The 20895-nt window shown below is 45.5% G+C and overlaps 1 protein-coding gene across 1 annotated transcript in view; it reads left to right on the forward strand.

The window, feature by feature from the left end:
* The window catches only part of BMP6 (bone morphogenetic protein 6), an 88965-nt gene that overhangs the window by 66487 nt on the left and 1583 nt on the right, over positions 1-20895 (forward strand). Inside the window, exons 3-6 of the mRNA XM_034061373.1 lie at positions 8779-8927; positions 9973-10170; positions 18493-18569; positions 20762-20872. Coding sequence (XP_033917264.1) covers positions 8779-8927; positions 9973-10170; positions 18493-18569; positions 20762-20872 — 535 coding nt within the window. The remainder of the gene's footprint in view (positions 1-8778; positions 8928-9972; positions 10171-18492; positions 18570-20761; positions 20873-20895) is intronic.

Here is a 20895-nt window from a genome sequence, read left to right on the forward strand (position 1 = left end):
CAGATCTTCACCAAAGCTCAGAGACTGGACGTATCCCTTGGCTCCAATTAAGTGTAATGAAGTGGCTTAATTCAGTATTACTTGAGCAAAGGAAAAAAAAACCCTCATCTGGACAGTAACAGCATGAGCGTGTGACTCCAGCCCAGATGTGCGTGCTGCTGCATGGAATTGCAAGGCGCTGCTGGCTGATCCCTAATAGCTAAAAACAAAACCAAGCCTGAGGCTAAAATTTCTCGCCAGTTACTGAATTATCGAACTGATTTTTGCCACTGTAGCCAAGGCTAAAAACAAGGATTATATGGGCCCATTTGAGACTGTCTCCTAGGTAGGGGTGTATGTGGAGAGATCATGAATGATCAGAGATCAATGCTGACTGAAATAGCACAAAAGCTTTGAGGAGAAATTTGACCCTTTCCTTGTTCAAAGCCATCAGAAATACAAAAACAGTATTTGTGGAGATTCCAGGCTATGAAATGCACATTGAGGACAGTGTGGTTTAAGTACATTCTCTCTTAAAAGCGAAAACATTTTTAATATTGACTCACTTGTGTCAGTAGTATTTTCATCTCCTCATTCCTTCCACCCTTTGCTAAGGTAAAAAAAATAGTGCCTAGAAACTAGGCTTTTGTTTTCTAACTGAACAGCAGCTAATGGCCACATTTTGTGATAACACAAACTGCTGGAGTTGTCAGTGGGATGCTGTGAAGAGATTAATGAAATCCTCAGGATGGATCAAGCTTGTGGCCAGCCATCAGCAGTATACATTTCAGATTGTGTGAAGAAGCTTTACGGAACAGGGCTGATGTCTGGTTTGCTCTAAGGGGGATGACTCTGGTTTTAGAAATGGGCTGGGAGCTGCAGGGTGTGATGTTGGGAGAGAGAGCAGCCAGTACCTCTTCTGGACCTTTGGCTTCTGACTCCCCAAGCTTAAGAGACTGGGCTGTTCGAAGGCTAGGGTGGATTTTTCTTTTTACCTTTGGTATGTACAGAGAGCAGGGAGATCTGCTAAAGCACCAGTTCAGGAAGACAAGTGGCATCAGCTTCCAGCTGTTTATCTCACCTTTACCCTAATCTGAGGGGGCATTTAGCTTCAGCAGACTGGAGCTGCACAATCTTGAATCTCCTCTTTTTGGTAGTAGCGCAGCAGAGCTAAGTCCTGCACATGAGCTTACATCTAAGATGTAGCAATGATTTTGTGGAAGAACCAGCAAAACCCTCTGTGACTTCTGATACTTCTTGGGAGTAAATTGCCATGTAAGTGAGACCTTTGCAAGGGAAAGGAAGAAATAAGTTTGTCCTTGGAAACAGCTCATTAATTTCTTTTTCCGTCTCAAAAGTTTCTATCTCTCACCCAGAGAGGTGTCAGGTCAGGACTAGGGAGGGCAGTTTATGGTTGATCAAAGATATTAGGCCTTGGTTTGGATCATCAGTATATTTTCAAGTGTAAATATCCTGCTAATGCAGACCTCGGACCACTCCCACACTGTCCAAACAACTGATCTATGAAAACCACAGTGGCCTGTGTTAGTGATCAAAGGAAGATATGGTACCTTAATGGTCAAGGTTTATTAAACAGTTTTGTTTGCACCCAGAATGAAATATGAGGACTTGATCTGCAGAAAGATTCTCGTACATGATAAGACACGTGTGGACCCATAGCTGTGCCTTGAGAGTGACTGCCTGGGGAGTATGTTCTTCTACTACTGAGCACTAATTCCTTAAGGGTTAAGGCACTCATTGGTTTTTAGCTGCCAGTTACAGTGGTAATAAAGTCTTCCTCTTTGCAACAGGATATTTATACAAATGTGATCCCAGCTTCTAATCTAAAGGGCAAATTGATTTGCCGGCAGTGTTTATAGCTTAGAAAATAAATAACCGTCCTCAACTGGGTTTTGGAGTGGGTTGTGTAATACAAATGACAAAGCTAGCATCAATCTGTTTCAAGTTGGGGTCAGATTTGTATATAGTGTGCATATATTTGTATATGATAGAGCTGTTTCCATGATGCTATAGCGAAGTGTCTATCCGCATTTCAGTTCAGCTCCCACTGTGGGGATGCGATTTGTTGTGGTTTAGGATGGCTGCTTTTTAGTAGCTTAAGAGTCAAAGTTTTTCTGGATGAAACTTACTGGTTCCATAGCCAGCTGGCTTTTTCTAACAAAATGAAAAAATAGCATATCAGTGCCTTATTTCTTTCCATGAAAGACAAAGATAAATCACTACCCTGTTCCCTCTCACCCATCTTCATGCCTCAAAGTGCATGTAAATTCTGAGGTGTAGTATTGTAGCCATCACTGCGGCTAGAATACTCCTTAGTCTCATTAAATTAAGGAAATGAGAAACATATCTTCTGTTCCTGTAACAACTTTTCCTTTTTTTCATGTTCCTGTTGGTAAAATGTTCATTCCTCAGAGCCTGAAGCTCAAGACCTTGAGCTAGATGTGGGGGGACACCTTTGCACTCAAATATCAGTGTTGGCTTTGCTGGGGATTGTAAGAGGCTTGTAGGCTGAGCTTCCCACAGTCTTGGCATGGGGAGATAGCATCCACTAGTACTAGGCTCTGATCTTCCGATATTTGCCAGATGCAGCCTTGAAACTGGTGTTTCCCTCTGCTGCTCTTCCAGTGAGTCTACAAGTCTTAGCCCTCTGCCCTTGCAGACTTTACTGCCAGGGGTGATGCCTGCAGTGGTACAGGTCAGCCACCTCAGCACCTCAGACAGAAAGGTGGTGGTGTGAGACTGAGCTTACCTCTCCCTTCTGGTGTGCCCTTGTGTCTTGATGCGTCCAGGATGGCTCTCCTCTCCCTGGGCTGAATTGCAGATCCCCTCCAGAGTGTCCCAGTGTCTCCATTCTGTGCTTTGTCCTCCACTGGCTGTCAGTCTTTGCAAATCAATGCCCATTTGCTGGCCTTCTATTTCACCTTGAAAGTAGGTGTCATTGTAGGTGGACAGCTCTTGGTATTTCCTTTGAAAAGGCTGCAATTTCAAAGTTTTATCAGTTCTAGTTGTTAGTCCGTCATTAGTGGATAAGTGTAAATAAACTTGCTAGTTTGCTATATGCAGGAAAATTTGTACAGAAGGTTGATGTCAGTGCAAACTAAAGACTCGGATCCCAAGGAAGCAGGAGAGTATTTAGAAGGTGCGTTAATTAAAATGTAAATCCCACACACTTCTGTGTAAAATTCCCTTTTGAGAATCTGCTGCTAGGCAGTCTAGACTATTATGTCAACTTGCCTTTGAAGAAAAGTAAACAAAAAGGTTCAGCTGAGGAAAGTTTTAGAGACTTACAGTAATTAATGCTTTGGTAAATGGCTGTTGATGCGTAACAATCCTTTAAACACCTGGGTAACTGCGAGCTTTGAAGTTAGGCCAAAATGTTGTTCCGAGATCCGTAATTAAAATAAGAGACCTTTAACTTGGTCAATTTTGAAGGTGAGATTTCTGTTTGTTCTCTCTGCCTCCCTGGTAAAACTTCTGCCTGGTTGGGGAAAGAAGGCCAGGGAGGGTGGGAAAGTAAGAAACCTAGTTCAACAGATGCTTCTTTAAATTTAGCTTTTTATAGCTTTGGTGTTTTTCCTGTAGCAAAGTTCCATGTTGTAATGTGTACCCAGGACAGAGAAATTATTTTAATGTGAACATTTCACTAAGTATAGTAACTAAGATTAACTGCTTGACCTTGTTACTAATTTGACTAAATTCTAATCTAATTAGTGTTCAATTAAGGAGAATTAGCACCCAGAGACATTTTGTTGAAAGGTTTACACAGAGGTTTCAGTTAACAAAATATTTATCTTACAGCGGGAAAAGCACTGAAGTTAAATGCAAGCTGTTTCTCCTATAAATGCCCTGGGTACATGGTTGGGATGCCGGCGTTAAGAATAGTAGCTATATTTGATATTTATATCTGACAGATCAGCTCGCTCTCTGAGGACACTGGAGCTAAATCCTGCCTTCTGAATTATACAGGCCATATTTCTCCAGTAAACTGTGTACTTCTTTCTGTTTACTGCAGCCACTTGTGATTGCTCTGTTGACCTTTGCTTCTCCATCCTCCTCTGGAGTCCTCTGAAGGCCATGGAAACACTTACATTTATTTCCTGGGACTTGAGACCATACTTTAGGGCCCTCATCCAGAACAAAGACCTCCTGTTCTGAGTTGGGAATCTCTAATGTGCAACTTCCCATTCAATGTCCTCTCTTGTCTCAGGAAAGTTGTTTGAGCTCATTGCCTCAGTTTCTGCCATTCTCTTGCTTTTCATTGATAATCTAAGGTTAATACATACTCTGCCTGCAACGATTTTATTATGAAAATCATTAACTAAACTCATCCAGATAGTTAAGCACAGTGAAAGTAAAGATGAGACTGTCAGGCACCATAGTGACAGTGAGATGACAATAGCTATATAAAACCCCAGAGGCAGGTTTAGACAGAGAGGATGTTACAAAGCTGCCTGATTTGGTGATGAAATTCATCTTCTGTACACTGAATTTCCTGCTGTGCAGATGCCAGAGGTCCTGTGATGTCCTTTGGCATGTGAGGTTGCTTGGGCATTAAACCTCTGGGCTAACTGCTTTCTTCAGCATGTGTTGAGAGAGCAGGTATTCCTCTTTGCTCAGCAATGCTGGCTCATGTATTTCTTCTGGCCTTTCTTTTCCTATTTTTTTCCCCATTCTTCTTGTCCCCTTCCTGTTTCCCTTAGGCCCCATCTTGCCTCTGTTATACTCAAATGCTGAAGTTTTCAAATACTCCATTAATGTGACCACATACACAGTTACATGTGTTTGTTTGAAAGGCCACTGCACAGGATCAATGTCATCAATTAATGACTAGCAATTCAAGAGTTTGTTGCATGCAGCTTGCACAGTATATGATCTGTTTCTCACTTTCTTGTCCACTCTTGAGATTTTGCTTTGATTATGGGTTTGCATCTACTTGTGTGTAGCACTCTTCAGCATGGTACCTTACAGCTTCCTACACTATTTCTTGTTTTGACATGGCTATAAGGCAAAGCTAGTGATGGTGTTCTCGTCATGCAGATGGGAAGCTGATGCAAACACCCATGGCAAAAATGGTCTTTGCCAAAATCATCCAGCAGTCCAGCAGCTGGAGTGGCAAAAAGGCTATGTAGCAACTTTAGTTCTCATGCTTCCCACCTTTCTTTTGCAGCCCTGTGGGAGAAGAATGAAATAATGAATTTTATGAAATAAATGTGTTTTCTATGGTCTTCAGATAGCAGAACTAGGGGGGGGAAGAAAATTCCACTTGTGAACATCAGAGCAAGACTGGAAGTGTGAGATTCACATCACTGACCTCTGTCACTATTTTTGTTGGCAGCTGTGTTGCTGCAAATGACAGTGGTAGCAAGTTGTGGCCCTCTGTGAACCATCGGCACAAGAAGATTCCAGTAGTTTCCCTACTGCTTGTAGAAGCAGAGGGATTCTGAGTCAGGGATAATGGGCCTAATTCACAGAGGTTTGGTGGCCATAAGTACTTTTTACTCTCTTTTCTTTGCAGACTTTTTCTTTTTATCCAGGGTCTCTCCATCCAGTTCTTGCATGTCCATGTGTCCCCCACCACTGCATCAAACCCTTCACCCTTCCCCTTCTAAATAGATACTCTTTCCAACTGTGGGCCAGCATGGGAGATCTCCCAGTCTCCATTCCATGATCAGACATTGTACAGCCTTTTTGCAGGAGTAGTAAGAACATTTCTTCTTGGCTATGTGGCCATAGGGAAAAGCAGTTTGCTGTCAGTTGATACATGGTATTTGGTTTATCAAGGGGGAGAGAATGGGAAGGTATGTTCCCTGCATACAGAAAGTCCAGAGGATTTTGTTGTTAAACTCTGAATCTCTGTTGAGCCTGTGTGGGCAGCAATTTTCAAGTTCTTCTGCTTGGCTAAAATCAAAGTGATTTTCTTAAAGGAGGAAGGACATACAATGTTCCTATTCTGAAAAATACAAAGGAGTGGTTAAAGACACTCAGCTTAATACTTGGGATTGTTTTTTATGTGAGCAATTTTCTTTTTTTTTCCCTAATTTTGTTGGGAAAAGGTGACTATTTGTTTTAAACCTTTGTGCCATAAAACAAACTAGTAAGAAATTGTATGCAATTTTGTGCAGCCTGGTGTAGTTTAGGTGACAAACATTAATTGCTAGCAGGCTTAAGCAGAAAGTATAGAACATGTTGCCTGCTAGCATTGCTACCGTGACAAAACAATACCTGTGTGGTGAACCTTCAGTGTTGGCTTCTGGTCAAATAATGCAGAAGTCAGTTGAATAACTGACTGAAAACAAGTCCTGTATGAGGCCTATTGCAAAGAGTTAACTGGATTGGAGAGCCCAGTTGTCCATTTTTCTGCATTTTACAAAGGAATTGAAATCTTTCCAAAATGAGTGTGACATACTGGGCTAAAGTGGAACATTCTTATTTGGTAGAATTGTACCATTGCTTATTACTTTTGTGGAGAACACTAAGGTGGGGCAGACCCACTGGAAGGCAAGTCTGAATTTTAAGTTCATCTAATCATGATGGCAGTTCAGTCTCAGGGCAGGGGGAAAGTGTGACTTGGTAGAAAGAAGAGCTGCATTTGGACCTGAAAAATCAGTGATGTAAAAACACCGTAGGAAATGACTGGGTCCTGTGTGATTCAGCAGCATGAATCTAAGGATTATAGTGGATCACAAGATAAACATCAGTTAACAGTGTGAGTTTTGTGAAGAAGCCAAAATCATATTCTGACATGTATGAGTAGAGGCATAGTCCATGAAATGCATCATGTGCATCAAGTCTGTGAGATGCATCTTCCACTGCGTTCAGTGAGATCAAGTGAAGCACATTCAATTTCCTGGAAAGGTGGAAATTCCTGAGGCTGAAAATCTGTAAGATCATGTCATGCAAATGTCTCTTAGGAGTGATGTGGAGGTAGCTGATCCTGCCTAGAATTCAGAGGAATGTGCTAGATGATGCCATATGGTGGTGCTTTCAGGCTTTACAGCTCTCTGGTATCTGCCTTCCCAAAGTGTAAGGCAATGGGGAATGTAAAGTCTGAGGCTCCTTTTCATGTTTTTGAATACCTGACTACTCCCATGTGGTTGAGTGTTCACACGGGTTTGCTCTTACGGAGTTCCCAATGGCTCTCCAGCCAGACATGTTTGGTTTGGGGGGATGTAACACTGAAGTTACTCTACTCTGGAGGCTCCAGCAGGCGTTGTCTGGAGCGGATGAGTGCCAGGAAGATTATGGCACTTAGAGGAAGGGAGGTAGGACAGGAGATCAGAAAGCAGTTGGTGTGAGAGGGAATGTCAGCTGCTAGGAAAACCCCTTTTTGGATATAGTCCATTTCAAGCACTGGAAACGGCCAATGTGTAAGTTGTATTCAGAGGTGGGAATGACCTAGCAGTTCATTCCTCTCTTAAACCTGGACAGCGTAAGAGTGGTCTCAGCTGCAGCTGCTGTTTGTGGTCTCCTTTAAGCAACACTTCAGCTTATATACCCTGCCTGGGAAAGCCCAACTCTTTCAACCTTAAGGTTTCCAAAACATGTAGCAGCTGGCCAGCCCCAGCCACTCACCGCTGTTGGAGGTGAAGGTCAGAGCTGTTCCTGAACCCCCTTCCCATTGGAGGAGCCATGGAAAAGACCCCTGTGGGAAAGGCTGCTGAGTCAGACACGGAGTGTGTGGCTACCAGCGAAGCAGAGGAAAGTCTCTATGCTGTAAAAATAGCTGCACTAGGAGCCCTAATATGCTTAAGTGCTTATTTTTCCACGTGTGATCTCATGCAACCCAAGCTGCTGGGCACTATGACATAGCAGTTGGCCAAAAATAAAATATAACTCAATCGAAATGTTGGGTTTTTTTTCTGAAGTTAACCTTTGATGGGTGGAAGGGACAGGTACCTGTTTTGTCATTTCCATTAAGTTGCTGTTAGAAAAAAGAAATCCAGGGAGGAAGAGAGGTGAAGATGGGATTGACACCCAGTATCCATTCTGTGGTGATGGCCACAGGTTAAGGATAGGAATTGCAGCTCTCTTCCACAGCAAAGTTATGCCTATAATAGAGTAGGGAAACTCTATTATAGGCATATAATATAGGCATACTCTATTATTACATGGTGTTTCTTGGGTGCTTCTCCAGCTGATTTCATTGAACTAATTTCATTGAGTTTTAATAGGCATTTAATGCTGAAAAAAAAGGTATGTATAGACTTGATAACATTTGCAGGTGAAGCCTATGAATGAGACCCAGTGCCAAGAGCCTGGGAACAAGGTGCTCTAATCCCTGTTGATAAGCCTTGGAGTAATGTCTTTATAGAGACCATCACTGCTTGCTCCTTGGCCTGTTAATTGATTTTTATTTTTGTCAATTATGGTGTGTTTGTGTTTTGGAAAGGGGGCTGAAACCATGCAACACTTTCGACAGAGCCATTAAATGCCTGGAGATGCTGTTAGTTTGACCACTGTCCTACTGAGCTAGCATTTTACTCTTGAGGGAGAAGAGTACCTTACTAATCCATTGCTGGTGGAGAATTGGACTGATCTGAGGAGTAGAATTGCTTTCCTCCAGCCTAGAAAATAGTGAAAAGCCTTTGTAATCCTGAATTTTACATGTGCAAGCATAGCAAAACTCTGGATACAGACAGGCAGATTTTAGGCATTGGTTTTTTTTTCCTAGCTATTAACATCACTCCTAATGATTTCAGGTTTTGTTTCTGTAACAGCAAAAACCAGGGGAGGAAATCTCAGACATCACAATATTATCATTATGCTTTTCCTCTGCAGGGCCTCGGACCTGTTTCTGCTGGACACACGGGTGGTGTGGGCCTCGGAGGAGGGCTGGCTGGAGTTTGATGTCACCGCCACCAGTAACATGTGGGTGATGAACCCTCAGCACAACATGGGACTGCAGCTGAGCGTGGTGACTCGGGATGGTAGGTTATGGGCAAGTTAATGCAAGTGACCTCACAAGTCTCTTGTATGATGTTTAGACGTGGTGCTGACAGAGTCCACTTGCGATATGGGGGGGTGAGCACCCTGCCTTTGTAGGCAGCTGTAGCCAACAACACGAGCAACAATCTGAGGGCACATATAGAGGGCTGTGAGTTCTTGGCTATCCCATGATGGACATGTCTTTCCTCATGAGTGAGGTGGGGTGTCTCTGAACAGTACCAGGATGAGCTGGTGCAAGAGGGCTGGGGTAGGGCTCCAGTTCTTGGGTTGGAGGTGGAAGGGGGCATGAAGCTGGGGTTTGAGGTTGGGTGAAGTTTAGGGGTTAGAGGAAGAGAACTGAGCAGAGTTGTGGGTATGTACTTCCCCATGTGGGATTATGGCAACCCTCCTGGCTGCTGCAGCTGCCATCACTGCTCAGATCTCATCAAACCTGAGGTGGGAGCTGTGCACTGGAGAAGCAAATGCGGTCTCTGTGTGGGGCTGTTTCCTCTGAGGGTGGCTGCAATGACAGCATTTCACAGTCGACAGAAACTTTGACACCTATGGGGTCAAGTGAGACCAGAGGCGCTATCCACTGTTCTTCCTGAGGAAATGTTAGTGCCAGCTTCCACCTTCCCAAATGGGCTGAGAGCCCATCCCTGTGCTCCTGACAAAAGCACCTCATCTCTTTGCCCTCTGCTCTCTCCTAATCCCATCTCTGCTTCTCATGTTTCATGGGCAGCAGAACTAATTTCATGACGCATCTGGGCTTTGTAGTTTGTATATCTATCTGTGTACCTTTTCAGTGCCTAAACTGAAGTAGAGATGCATCGGGGTACCAAAGACCCAGGTGCTGCATGTCCCTTATCCTGGATGGATGGAGTGCTGTCATAAAAATATCCATGGGTCATGGTGGCAGGAGGGGAACGTTTAGTGATTAAAAAAGAGAAGTATGAGCAGGAAGAAAGGATGGGGATGCCAAGATGTTGGACGGAGCAATCCAAACGCACTCTTTGTCTAACACTCCCTTTTCTGTTTGGTTTGAAGGTTTCAGTGTCAATCCTAGAGAAGCAGGCCTTATGGGCCGAGATGGCCCTTACGACAAACAGCCTTTCATGGTGGCCTTCTTCAAAGTGAGTGAAGTTCACATACGGACCACTAGGTCAGCAACAAGCAGGCGCCGGCAACAGAGTCGAAACCGCTCCACCCAGGCTCAGGACGTTTCCAGGGTGTCTAGTGTCACAGGTAATGATCCAACACAGGTAACCATCCAACACAAGCTGGGCCGACTTCTTGTCATGTTTGTATTTACTCTGAGTGCAGAAGCAAGAAGGGGTATGTAAGCTGGGATGCTCTTGGCGGAGCAGGTTGTATCTGCAAGGAAATGGAAGTAACTCACTTAAAATGAGACTTACAGGAGACCTCTTGAATCCAGAGTGGGGTCCAGGCCCCCATTTGAAGTTGCAGCCATTGAATTCATGGGGCTGAGGTGTTTTAACCCTGATTCTTGTGCTTGTAGGTTGCTTGCTTCGCAGCATTTGCCTAGCAGTGTATAGTAGGTGAAATGCATTTTCAGGCAGGCAAAGAGGATTGCCTGTTTGCACTGGAATTGCTGCGTGTTGCAGGTATTGTACAGCAGCCTTGTGAGTGCTGTTCTGGGCTGGTGGGACAATACAGTAACTCTGAAATTTTGGCAAAACTTGAGTGTTCTGTCTTCTGAGTCTTGACTGTTTTCTAGCCACTGTTCCCTGCATCACAGTGCTGCAAGTTCTTCATTCACTGAGTACCTTCTTTCCTCTCAAGCATTTCAGCCTGTTCAAAGTCACTTGATTAATTTGCTTATGCTGCCCCCTTCATTTCCAATAGGATCCCTGCTTTTCTTGTGTCCAGAAATGACTATACCCCAAGGAGGAGAGGTGGCTGTATTTTTTACTCTATGTCCAGACACAGCACAGGGAGATGAGGCAGCATTGCCAAAACTTAGCCAGCGTGAATCAGTAGGCTGTCCCCTTTTCTTGCATGTGCACCCAAAGAGGCCCCATGCTGCCTGTGGCACTGAAAGCCTGCAGGGAGCCAGAGCCAGATTATGAGCACCTCCAGGGCTGGCAGCCAGGCTTTGGTCATGGCTGTGTGTCAGTGCAGTCCTATTGCTTCATCCCAGTGTGGTGATGGACTTGCCCTTTGGGCTAGTGCGTGCCAGCAGCTGTTGGCCACCAAGTGGCTGTTGTGTGTCCTCATGGTGCCTGCTGCCCCATGGCCATGGGTTCCCATGCCATATCATGCAAGTGCTGGGCTTGGCTGGGTGTGAAGTGTCACTTCATGGATTTTAAGGGCAAAAGGGTGACTCAGTTCTCCAGCCTGACCTCCTCATGGGAGGCTGGTCAAAGGAGTTATCATCTAATCTGGTGTGAGAGCCCTCTGTAGCCCTGCAGCTGGGAGCCATCCATCAGTCCCAGTTGCTGAGACATGCTTTGGTCCTGCTTTTCCTTGGAGTCTCCAAGCTGCAGTTTTAAAAGCAGGCATCAGGGCTGTTCACTGGGTTACCTTCCCATGTGCTGGGCTTGCCAGCAGCATTAAGTGGTTTATTCATCTGGGTGTTATAAAAGCAATAAGCTCAGTCATTACACAAGCAGTGTACAGTTCTCACACTCCGGTGGGCTCAGCTGCTGCACTCCCTCCATCACAAGAGCCAATATTTTAATGCACTCACAGGATTTTGGGAAGGTTACTTGCCGCGTTGCTGCTTTGTGGCGCTGGTGGCCAAGCCAGGTTAAGCTCCAAATGTTAATCTCTAGCTTCACAAGCTTCACAGTTTTTAAACTAATTTTCACTGCTATTAAATCAGGCAATGTGACTCAAAGCTCCAGAGGGAGCAGATATATTGGGCAAAAGGGGTCATTTCTATGTTGTTGCTTTCTTGAATATACCACACATTAGGTCATGAAATTATAAAATGACAAAGAGGGAAAAATAGCTGGTCATTCTGTGGTCTCGAGGGCTTTTTTTGAGCTCTTCCAGCTCAAAGCCAGCTTCAATTTAAAACCTGAAATTTGGCAGTTCAGTAGTCAACAAGGTATAGTTGAGCCACTGTGGATTTAAGGCGGGGGAAAGGAGAGGAATTTAAAGTTAAGATGTATGTTTGGTTGGTTTCTGTGTTTGGAATAGAGACTACATCAGCTTATTTTCCTTTCTAAGTGTGACACTCTTAGACACTGTTCTCCTTATGAAGTGGTTGATTTAATAGCCTGAGAGGCACCAATGACCGATACATGTTTTTAGCATTAAAGAGATCACAGGAGTTTTTTGGGTTTTTGTTGTGTGAGTTCCTTCATCCATGCCCTGACAATGCGTGGCAGGGCTGGGAAAGTGCTCACTCCAGGATGAAGCATTATGTGAGCCCAGGGGTGTTACCCTGAAGGCTGTCTTGCTCTTCTAAAGGTGCCCTGATGCATCTGGACCCAAAGCAGGTGCAGAACTGGGATGCTGTGGTTCCCTGCCTGCACATCTTCCTCTCACTGTTTCTTACATCACATCAGATTTTTGGTCTGTGGTCTTCTCTGAGCTAGGACTGATGCTGCCTGTCAGGGGTTGAGGGCAGTTTTTCTCCTGGAGAGCAAGGCAGCTGGCTGGTGTTGATGTTTTTTGTAGATTGAACCTTCCTTCCTCTATGTTAGTGAATACACAGGGCTTTCTTTCTTCAGTACAAAAAAGGAACCCCTTTCCCAAAAGATGCTGTGAGTTGGGGTGGAGTGGTATGTTTAAAAAAGCCCTATTTACTATCTAAATATGGAAAGCATTTCAAGTCCTGCCATTCAGAGTGCATGAAGTATGCTGCTGGGCTGGTACTGGATCTGGTGAGCTGGCAGTGGGGGGTTACATGAAGCCATGCTGCTACATGCAGGATTGGGACCCTGCTGTGCTCCCTTTGATGTGCAGTTGTTGTCCTGCAGTCAGCACCAAGTGCTCAGATACTAAGGTTATGGCTGTGGCATAAGAATCTCAATGGTCTCTATCTTTTCACCAGGGAAGCTCATTTCCCCATATTATCAACACGTAATTATGACTGGCTTATATAAAGCAGAACTGAGTAACCCCCATGGCTATAGACTGCTTTGACAGAGAGTCCTGCATCAATGCACTTCTGGAGCCAAGCTCTGTCCTTCTGCAGAAGGAGGATGGACAGGAAGAATAAGAAGTATGTTCATCGGTTGAGGTGGAAAACCATATGCCAGTTCTAGCCCAGGACGTGGAGGAGGAATGAGGTGGATGGGAGGAGCATCCAGGTGTTTCTATTCTGTTGGCAGTAAGACCTGGAGGCCCTCGCTCAGCCATGTCTTGAAGTGGGTTTAGCTTTGTGCTCTCAGACTCCAGGGCTGCCCCTCTAGTTAACCTGAAGAGCTGGAGGCTCTCCTTAACATAACAGGTAGTGAACCTTGAGCCTGAAGACTTTGCCACCATACAGCCAGTTCCTTTATGACTTACAGTTCCTGTATGGGGCTGTCTCTGACCAGTGGTGATAACCCCCCTCTTCTGTCAGTCCTCAGGCACATCCCTTCCCATCAGTCCCTTCTTATAGAGAGAGTTGCATTTAAACATCTGACTTGGGCTGCACTGTCTGCTCAGAGTGAAACTCACGCAATACCCCTTTTTGGGTCCTTCTCTTTAACCACCCTGTCACCTCTGGAACTGCTGTGAGATGCTCCATGAGAAATGAAGGGGCTCTCCAAGTGGCCTTTCCTTCCAGCAGACATGCACGGCACCAGGCAGATTTCCCCACATACACGGGAAACCAAATACCACAAAGGGCAGCATGCAGAAACACTGAAGGCAAATAAGGCCAAATGCTTCCATGATGGCAAGGGTCTTGTTAACAAACATCATTATCTTGCAGTCAATCTTCCCTTTAGTAAGAGCACTCAGATGCAGACTGGAGCGGTGTGGCCAGCATTTCTGTACATGCCTTCACATGCAGGTCCACGTCAGCCCGACATATCCCGTCTTCCCACCCAAGCAGATTGCTTTCATGTGAAGTGGGCTGTTATTAACTGTGTGATCAGTTTACACCAGCTTTATCTGGGCAAATCACCGAAGTCAAACACCAAGAAGAAGGGGCTGGCCTCGGAGACCTCTGTCAAAGCTATTTTGAATCACAGAAGCAATTAATTACTGTGTGGAATTTGGTAAGCTGGCACCTTGGGAGCAGCAAGGGTGTTCTCAGACGGATCAACCTCAGTAAATATTTATGTATTCTTTGCCAGCACTTAACGTGGGAGAGGATATAGGAAATCTAAGGTGAGTGCATAAGTATCTGTAGGAGGAAGACCATTAAGTCAGGCTATTCTCTCTCTGCTTTCAGCAACACACATGCCAGTGTCCAGCCTTAAGAGAAACATCTGTGCTCACAGAAAGGCAGACAACGTTCAGTGCAAACAGGCCACAGACACAAGCTGTCGTAACTGTGCTGCCCTGGAAGTTATTTTCAAGTGTGGACCCAGGGTTTTTTTTAAATCTCTGTTTTAGACAAAATAGTTTGCAGTATGATTAAAGGCAGTGCCTTGTAAATGCCAAGCTAGTGTCTCTGAATTGCTACATTCAGGGTTAAAAAAAAGACACCATTTTGCTAAACCCACAATGAACTTACAGGAGCTCCCTAAACTCACTGAGATTTTGAAGGTCTCTGGCAAACAATCCTTGCAAATCATGTCGTGGCAATGTAAGCTGGGCCCATGGTGGCTATATGCAGGGCCCTCCCCACTGCAGGCTGCCTCCTTTTGGCCCTCCTGGCTCCCTGCTGCAGGGCTGGCAGGGAGGGACATGTACCCTATTGTCTTTTGGCAGCTGGATCTTCCATTGCAAACACCTCAAATGGCAATTTGGGCTAAAACAGGTGAGTATGCTGGACTGGGGTAGCTGATACTGGTAGGCTCTGGGGAAAATGTGTTGTGGAGGCCAACTTCAGTAGCACAGTGAGCTCCCTCTCACCACCAGAAACCCTTTACTGCATGGATTCTTCTTCTTTCAGCCTGCATGCACATCCAGTGTGCATGGTGGTAGGGCATATGTGGAGCCCCAGACCATGGGGAATGGATCATTATTATGTGCGTCTGTATTGCTAAATATTTTTCCCCAACTCAGAAAGCCACTGCTAAGGATTGACTAAAGGTTTGTAACATCCCTAAAGTTCAGCTACAGTAGATTCCATAAAGTAGACTTGGTAGGCAAACATAACAAGAAGAGAGGGCACAGGAGCTTGGGGTGAGGGCTAAGCAGGGGACAGAGCAAATCCCAGGAGAAGGGATATTTAGTATGTCAGCATTTAAGAAAGCAAAAACTGAGTTTGGGCAAGTGAGAATCATGGAGTACCAGGTTGGAAGGGACCAATCTTTCCTGGCAAAAGCACAACCTAGACAAGATGGCCCAGCACTCTGTTCAGCTGAATCTTAAAAGTGCCCAACACTGGGGAATCCACCACTTCCCTGGGGAGATTATTCCAACTACTGATTGTTCTCATTGTGAAAAACTTTCCTCTTATGTGCAGCTGGAGTCTCCCCTTGTGTTTTCTGTATGACTCCTTGTAAAAAGGGAGTCTCAGTCTTCTTTGTAGCCACCCTTTAAATACTGGAATGTGGTAGGAAGGTCTCCCCTGAACCTTCTTTTCTCAAAGCTGCACAAACCCAGCTCTCTCAGCCTCTCCTTTCATGGCTTCCCAGCCCTTTGATCAACTTTGTGGCCCATCTCTGAACCTCCTCCAGCCTGTCCACATATTTTTTGCTATAGCAGGGACCAAATCTGAACACAGTATTCCAGGTGTCACCTGACAAGCACTGAGTGGGATGGTGGCTTCTTTATCTCTGCTGGTGATGCCCCTGTTGATGCAACCCAGCATCCTCTTGGCTTTCTTTGCTACAGCTGCACACTGTTTATGCTTGTCCACCAGGATCCCCAGCTCCCTTTTCCACAGAGCTGCTCTCCAACCAGATAGATTCCAGCCTGTAAGGAGTTAGAGCTGTCTGTGTCTACTTTGGATGGAGTAGCCAGCCCTCAGTGCAGAGTGTGAGTCAGGTCACTCCAGCTAGTGAGCTGAGCCGATTTTTGGGGGCCGGTTTCAGGCAGTGTGAGAGCGGACACGTTCATAGCATGTTCTGCTTCGTGTAGCTTGTTAAACAGCTCTTTTTTCCCCCCTTGTGTTTTCTTAAACTTGTGATTGCTCACAGCCTTCCTGCCCACTCCTGTTTTCTCTGCCTCCCTTGCCTTCTCCCCTTTCCTGTAGCTGACCTGGGTAACGTGTAGCTGGATTTGGAATGTAGCATCATTCTGATCAGTTCATTGTGCATAGATCAACTCCACTGTCACTCCCTATCAAATACAGATGGTTTTCCCCTAAGAAAACTACACATGTTCCACTGGAGAACAATGAAATTGTGTGTTTGGGTACTTAAATGAAAGCCTTTGACCACTCAAAGTATCTTCTGCTCATTATTTTTCCCCTTGTTATGATCAGATCATTTAGAAACATCTCATGCTCGAAATCTGCTCCTGGGCTGAGCCAGGGACTGAAAAGCTTCATCTGAAAAAACTCATCACACCCTGGTTTCTACTGGGTATGTCTGGTTTGAAAATAGAGAGCCTGAATAGAGAGACTCACCCCTGTCCTTGCTACCAAGTGCTCCTGAAAGAGCGAATGTTTATGCTGCAGCAGGCTGTTAACCAGCACTGCTCACCTGATTAAATCCGTGATTGAAGCGAAGCTATTGAAAGCCTGAAATGCAATCCTTACAGTTTAAAACCCAAACTGCTTCTAAAAACAACTCTCTAATCTTTGGTGGTTTGGAGGCTGGGTTTGAGGTGTAGGGTTTTTTCAGTCCTCAGTGTTAACTGTACCCAGCTGTGATGCTGTGCTGCCCTTAATGTCAGTTGGATGTGCTTTTAGTATTATAGTTTTTCCTTTGAATAAATATTTGCATTTGTAGTTCCCAAACTTAGGGGGGGGGAGGGGGAGGGTGGAGGGAAGAGAAAGAAAGGCTTATTCAGAGCCAAGCAAGAAGTCACTGAAAATATTTTTCTATCCCAGCTGCCGCATCTGGGGAAAGCTGCTCCGGGAGGGTGCCCTTTCAAGCCGCATTAGGGGCGCTGGGGGGCTGGATAGCTGAAAGGCTCAGGACAGCGGGATGCAGGCACATCAGCATGTGGCATCTGCCTGCTGATGGAAACGCCTTTACTTGCAAATGAGGCGTGTGAGAGGAGAGGAGGCCCCTGTGGGTAAGGCACTGGAGGAGAACATGGCCAGTCTGGGTCTAGCTCTGGGATGAGTACACACATGTCACCACATGGATGGGGACTGGGCTCCCACGCTGCTCAGCTGAATTTGCTGCCATCTCTTCCTTTTGTGTTTCCCATGGGAGTGAAGCTTGGGTTCGGCAGCCACAGCTGGTGGCCAAGGCACCCAGCTGCAAAGGTGGTTTCTGTGGCTGCTGCACTGAGGTCCGGCAGCCCCGTGAGGCGTGACGGAATCAGTCACTGCCCATCAAGGCTGGATGTGTGCAGCCACCCAGGGGTGAAAGGCCCCTCTGTCACAGCTCAGCTCCTCAGCAGTTCCAGGTGTTTGTGTGTGGAACCACCTCTCATTCCAAATGTAAATGGGAAATTCCACTCGCTGTCAAAAGCTACACTTTGTAGGGCCGTCGGGAGCAGCTCCTGCATGGTTGAACTATCCTCGTACATTGTGCCATGGCAAGGGGGAAGTCTGTGGTCAGGGCTTTGCACCCTGTGCCCTCACTTTTCTGTGCAGTGTTGGCACTAAGGAGCAAGTTAATGTTGGCAGTGCATCAAATCCTGTGTTATCTGCAGATAAGCAGGTTATGAGAAGGAGAAACTTGTTTTTCTGAGCATTGCTTGTGAAGGTCCAAGAGCGGCAGTGGTGCATGGAGCTGTGTGTGATGTCCAGGACAGGCTGGGGGTAAGGCACAGAGAGGGATGGGGACATGGCTTCACTAAGATGCCTGTGGGACATCTTAGCTGTTTAAGGACCAGTACAGGGGCACAAGGTGATGACTAACCTTCCCAGGGTTGTAATTCCCTTAGTAAGTATGTGCATTTTGAGCTTAACCACCTAGGATGACACACATTGGAAACCACGTCTATGGAAGAGGGGTGAGTTTGAGCACCCAGCAGGGATGCATAGTGGGAGGGATGCTCAAACAGATGGATGCATCCAGCAGGGATGTGCAAACAGCCTAGCCTGTGCCTGGCTGAAGGAGTATATTTATTTTTAAGTAGTTGTTCTACTGGAGATGTTTTACAAGTGCTGTTTGTCAAGTTATTGAAGGCGGCTGAAGGAATTACAAGCAAGTCACTCTTACTTGGGTGCCTCCATTCCCACAGGCATCTTAAAAGCTTCAGTCCTGCTTTGGATGTCCCTCAACACCTTTATCATTTTGGCTGCTGAGGGAGCTGCTGTTTCTCACTGCTGAGCCCACAGCATGAACACATCTGGCCAGCTGTGCCCTCCAACGATGCTCTGCCTGGTTTACTTTCTAAATTCCTGTTTTGTTCTTTTTCTTTTAACAGATTACAACAGCAGTGACCTAAAAACAGCGTGCAGAAAGCACGAGCTTTACGTTAGCTTCCAAGACTTGGGATGGCAGGTGGGTGATGTTTCTCTCTGGGTAAACTAGACATTTTGTTATGAAATGTTATCTAAACAGTGTCACGGTAATTCCACTCGAGGCTGCCATTATGCTTTAAAATGTCCCTTGTGTCTCCTCACTAAAACCAGTCACAGGGAAGGGCAAATAAATATTGATAGTTGTGACATTTGATAAGATCCAGAGGAAGCTTGATACTTTATGAGATTCAAATATACCGTCATTCTCTGTCACTCGCGGGAGTCATGGTACGGGCAAGGGCTCATATTCATGTGCCTCTAATGATAAGGAAAAAAATCTGATGTTAAGCAGTGATTTTAAACAACTGAAGTTTTTTTTTTCTAGTGATCAGCCCTAATTTTAACCTTGGCCATTGTATTGAAATCCTCCCCCTCCTGCCCCACAATTAGCACTGGCTGCGGTAGGTGGACTGAAGACTGGGTTTAGTTGCAACACCAAGAGCGAGGCCAGGGAGTTGTTTAGAGTAAGTAATTTAGGACCATTATGTATAGAGTGTCAGCAAACATCACGTTTCAAAGAATACCCTCATGGGCTCTTTGTAATTTATTTATTTGCTAAAATTCTTTCATTCAGCACTTCTGTGAGGGAGGTCCCATTTAGATCAGGCAGTGTTTTTACCAGATTGCAATTCAGGATGCCAGGGCTACCCCCGCTGCTTCTGTAATACCCAACACATGAAAATCCTCTCCCAGTTAATGGGACAGCACATTTTTTTGTAGCTTATGTCAGCTCCAGCCCACTGGCCACAAACACGGCTGCATACTGACTCCATTCCCATTGCTTGCTAGTGGCTTTTCTTTTTACTTGTGCACAGTCTTTCCACTTCCTCCCTAGCTTGTTTGCCCTGCTTCCAGGCAGGACATGTATTCCACTTGTGAAGTTCATGGTTTAGAGGGCACTGCCTTCCCCTTTCTAGTTGCAGAAAGGGAAGATGTTGCCAGAGAAAGGCCACAGACCAACAGGAGTTGGAATGCAGATCCTACTTACTGTAGGGAGATGATGGGCAGCGGCCCCCTGCAGTTGCTGGGTACTGCTTTCTCCTTCAAATCTTTTAGCAGAGCACTTCCCTTATACTGCATTAAACCTAAAGTTTAATTACATGGCCTGTACTGGCTGCTGTAGTAGGAGTGACTGTCGGTTTACCGGGTGCAAATTATGGGTCAGCTAGTACAGAAAAGTGAAGGAGTGGTTTTGCTATGCCCAGGTATTCTTATGTTAGCAATCAACCAGCAGACAGGGCTAGCAAAGCTGCAGCAAGGCTCTGGCTGCTTGGGCCTGCTGTAGCAAACTGTAAGCTAACCCAGGTAATTGTTGTCAGGTAAAGAGGAAATCATCTAAGAACTGTGTGCATGTGAAGTGCACCAGTGCATCCTTCTGCAGAGCCTGACACCAAGGGAGGTGAAATGCCTCCTAAGAATTGCTAATGCTTTTCATTTACCCTTGGCTCTTTGGTGTCAGCAGCAGAAAAGCTGTAATTAGTTTAATATCCCCTTGGTGAGGAGTCATCTTCTTCCGTAGCACGGCACAGATTGCCGCTGGGGCCACCTGCTTGCACATGCTGCGCAGGCCGGCTGTCCTGTGTCTCCTTTAGGAGACTGGTAGAGGTGGATAAGCTGTAATGGCACTACTACTTCCCACTTCAGCAGACTAGTCTCCCTGTATAAAAGCATATACGGTAGAGTGTCTGTGAGTACTACACCAGTGTTTTATATTGCCATTCTGGAGCTCCCTGGTTGAACTGTTCACGTGTGCACATAGATGCATGTACATGACTTTCTCCAGGAGGTAACACCAGCTGAGACAGTGACTCAGCCTCGGAAAGGTACTTCAACTAGAGGGCCTAACCTGCAGAAAATACTGGAAAACGAAAGCATCCAGCCCACAATCCCCAGGGCGCAACCCAGCAAGAGTTTTAGGAATACAACTCTTAGTTCATGGCAGTTAAGCTGTGCATAGATGTGCACCATTCTTTGGACATTTAAATCAGTTTGTCCATGGAAAAGTGATGGCTCACAAAAAAAAACCCGAACCCTAACAGCTTTAGTGAAAACACATTTTCACCCTCAAGAAAAAAGTTGGTGGAAAATTTTCAGCTGCTCTTAATTGCATGCAGTTGTCTGTACAAGTTGGCAACTCTAATTTGAATCACGTTCTGTTTGTTTCCTAAAAAGGACTGGATAATCGCTCCAAAGGGCTATGCAGCCAACTACTGTGATGGGGAGTGCTCATTCCCACTCAACGCCCATATGAATGCCACCAATCATGCCATTGTACAAACTCTGGTAAGGCTTCAGAAAGCTCGATG

This window comes from Melopsittacus undulatus, chromosome 1, assembly GCF_012275295.1.
Source record: "Melopsittacus undulatus isolate bMelUnd1 chromosome 1, bMelUnd1.mat.Z, whole genome shotgun sequence".
NCBI lineage: Eukaryota > Metazoa > Chordata > Aves > Psittaciformes > Psittaculidae > Melopsittacus > Melopsittacus undulatus.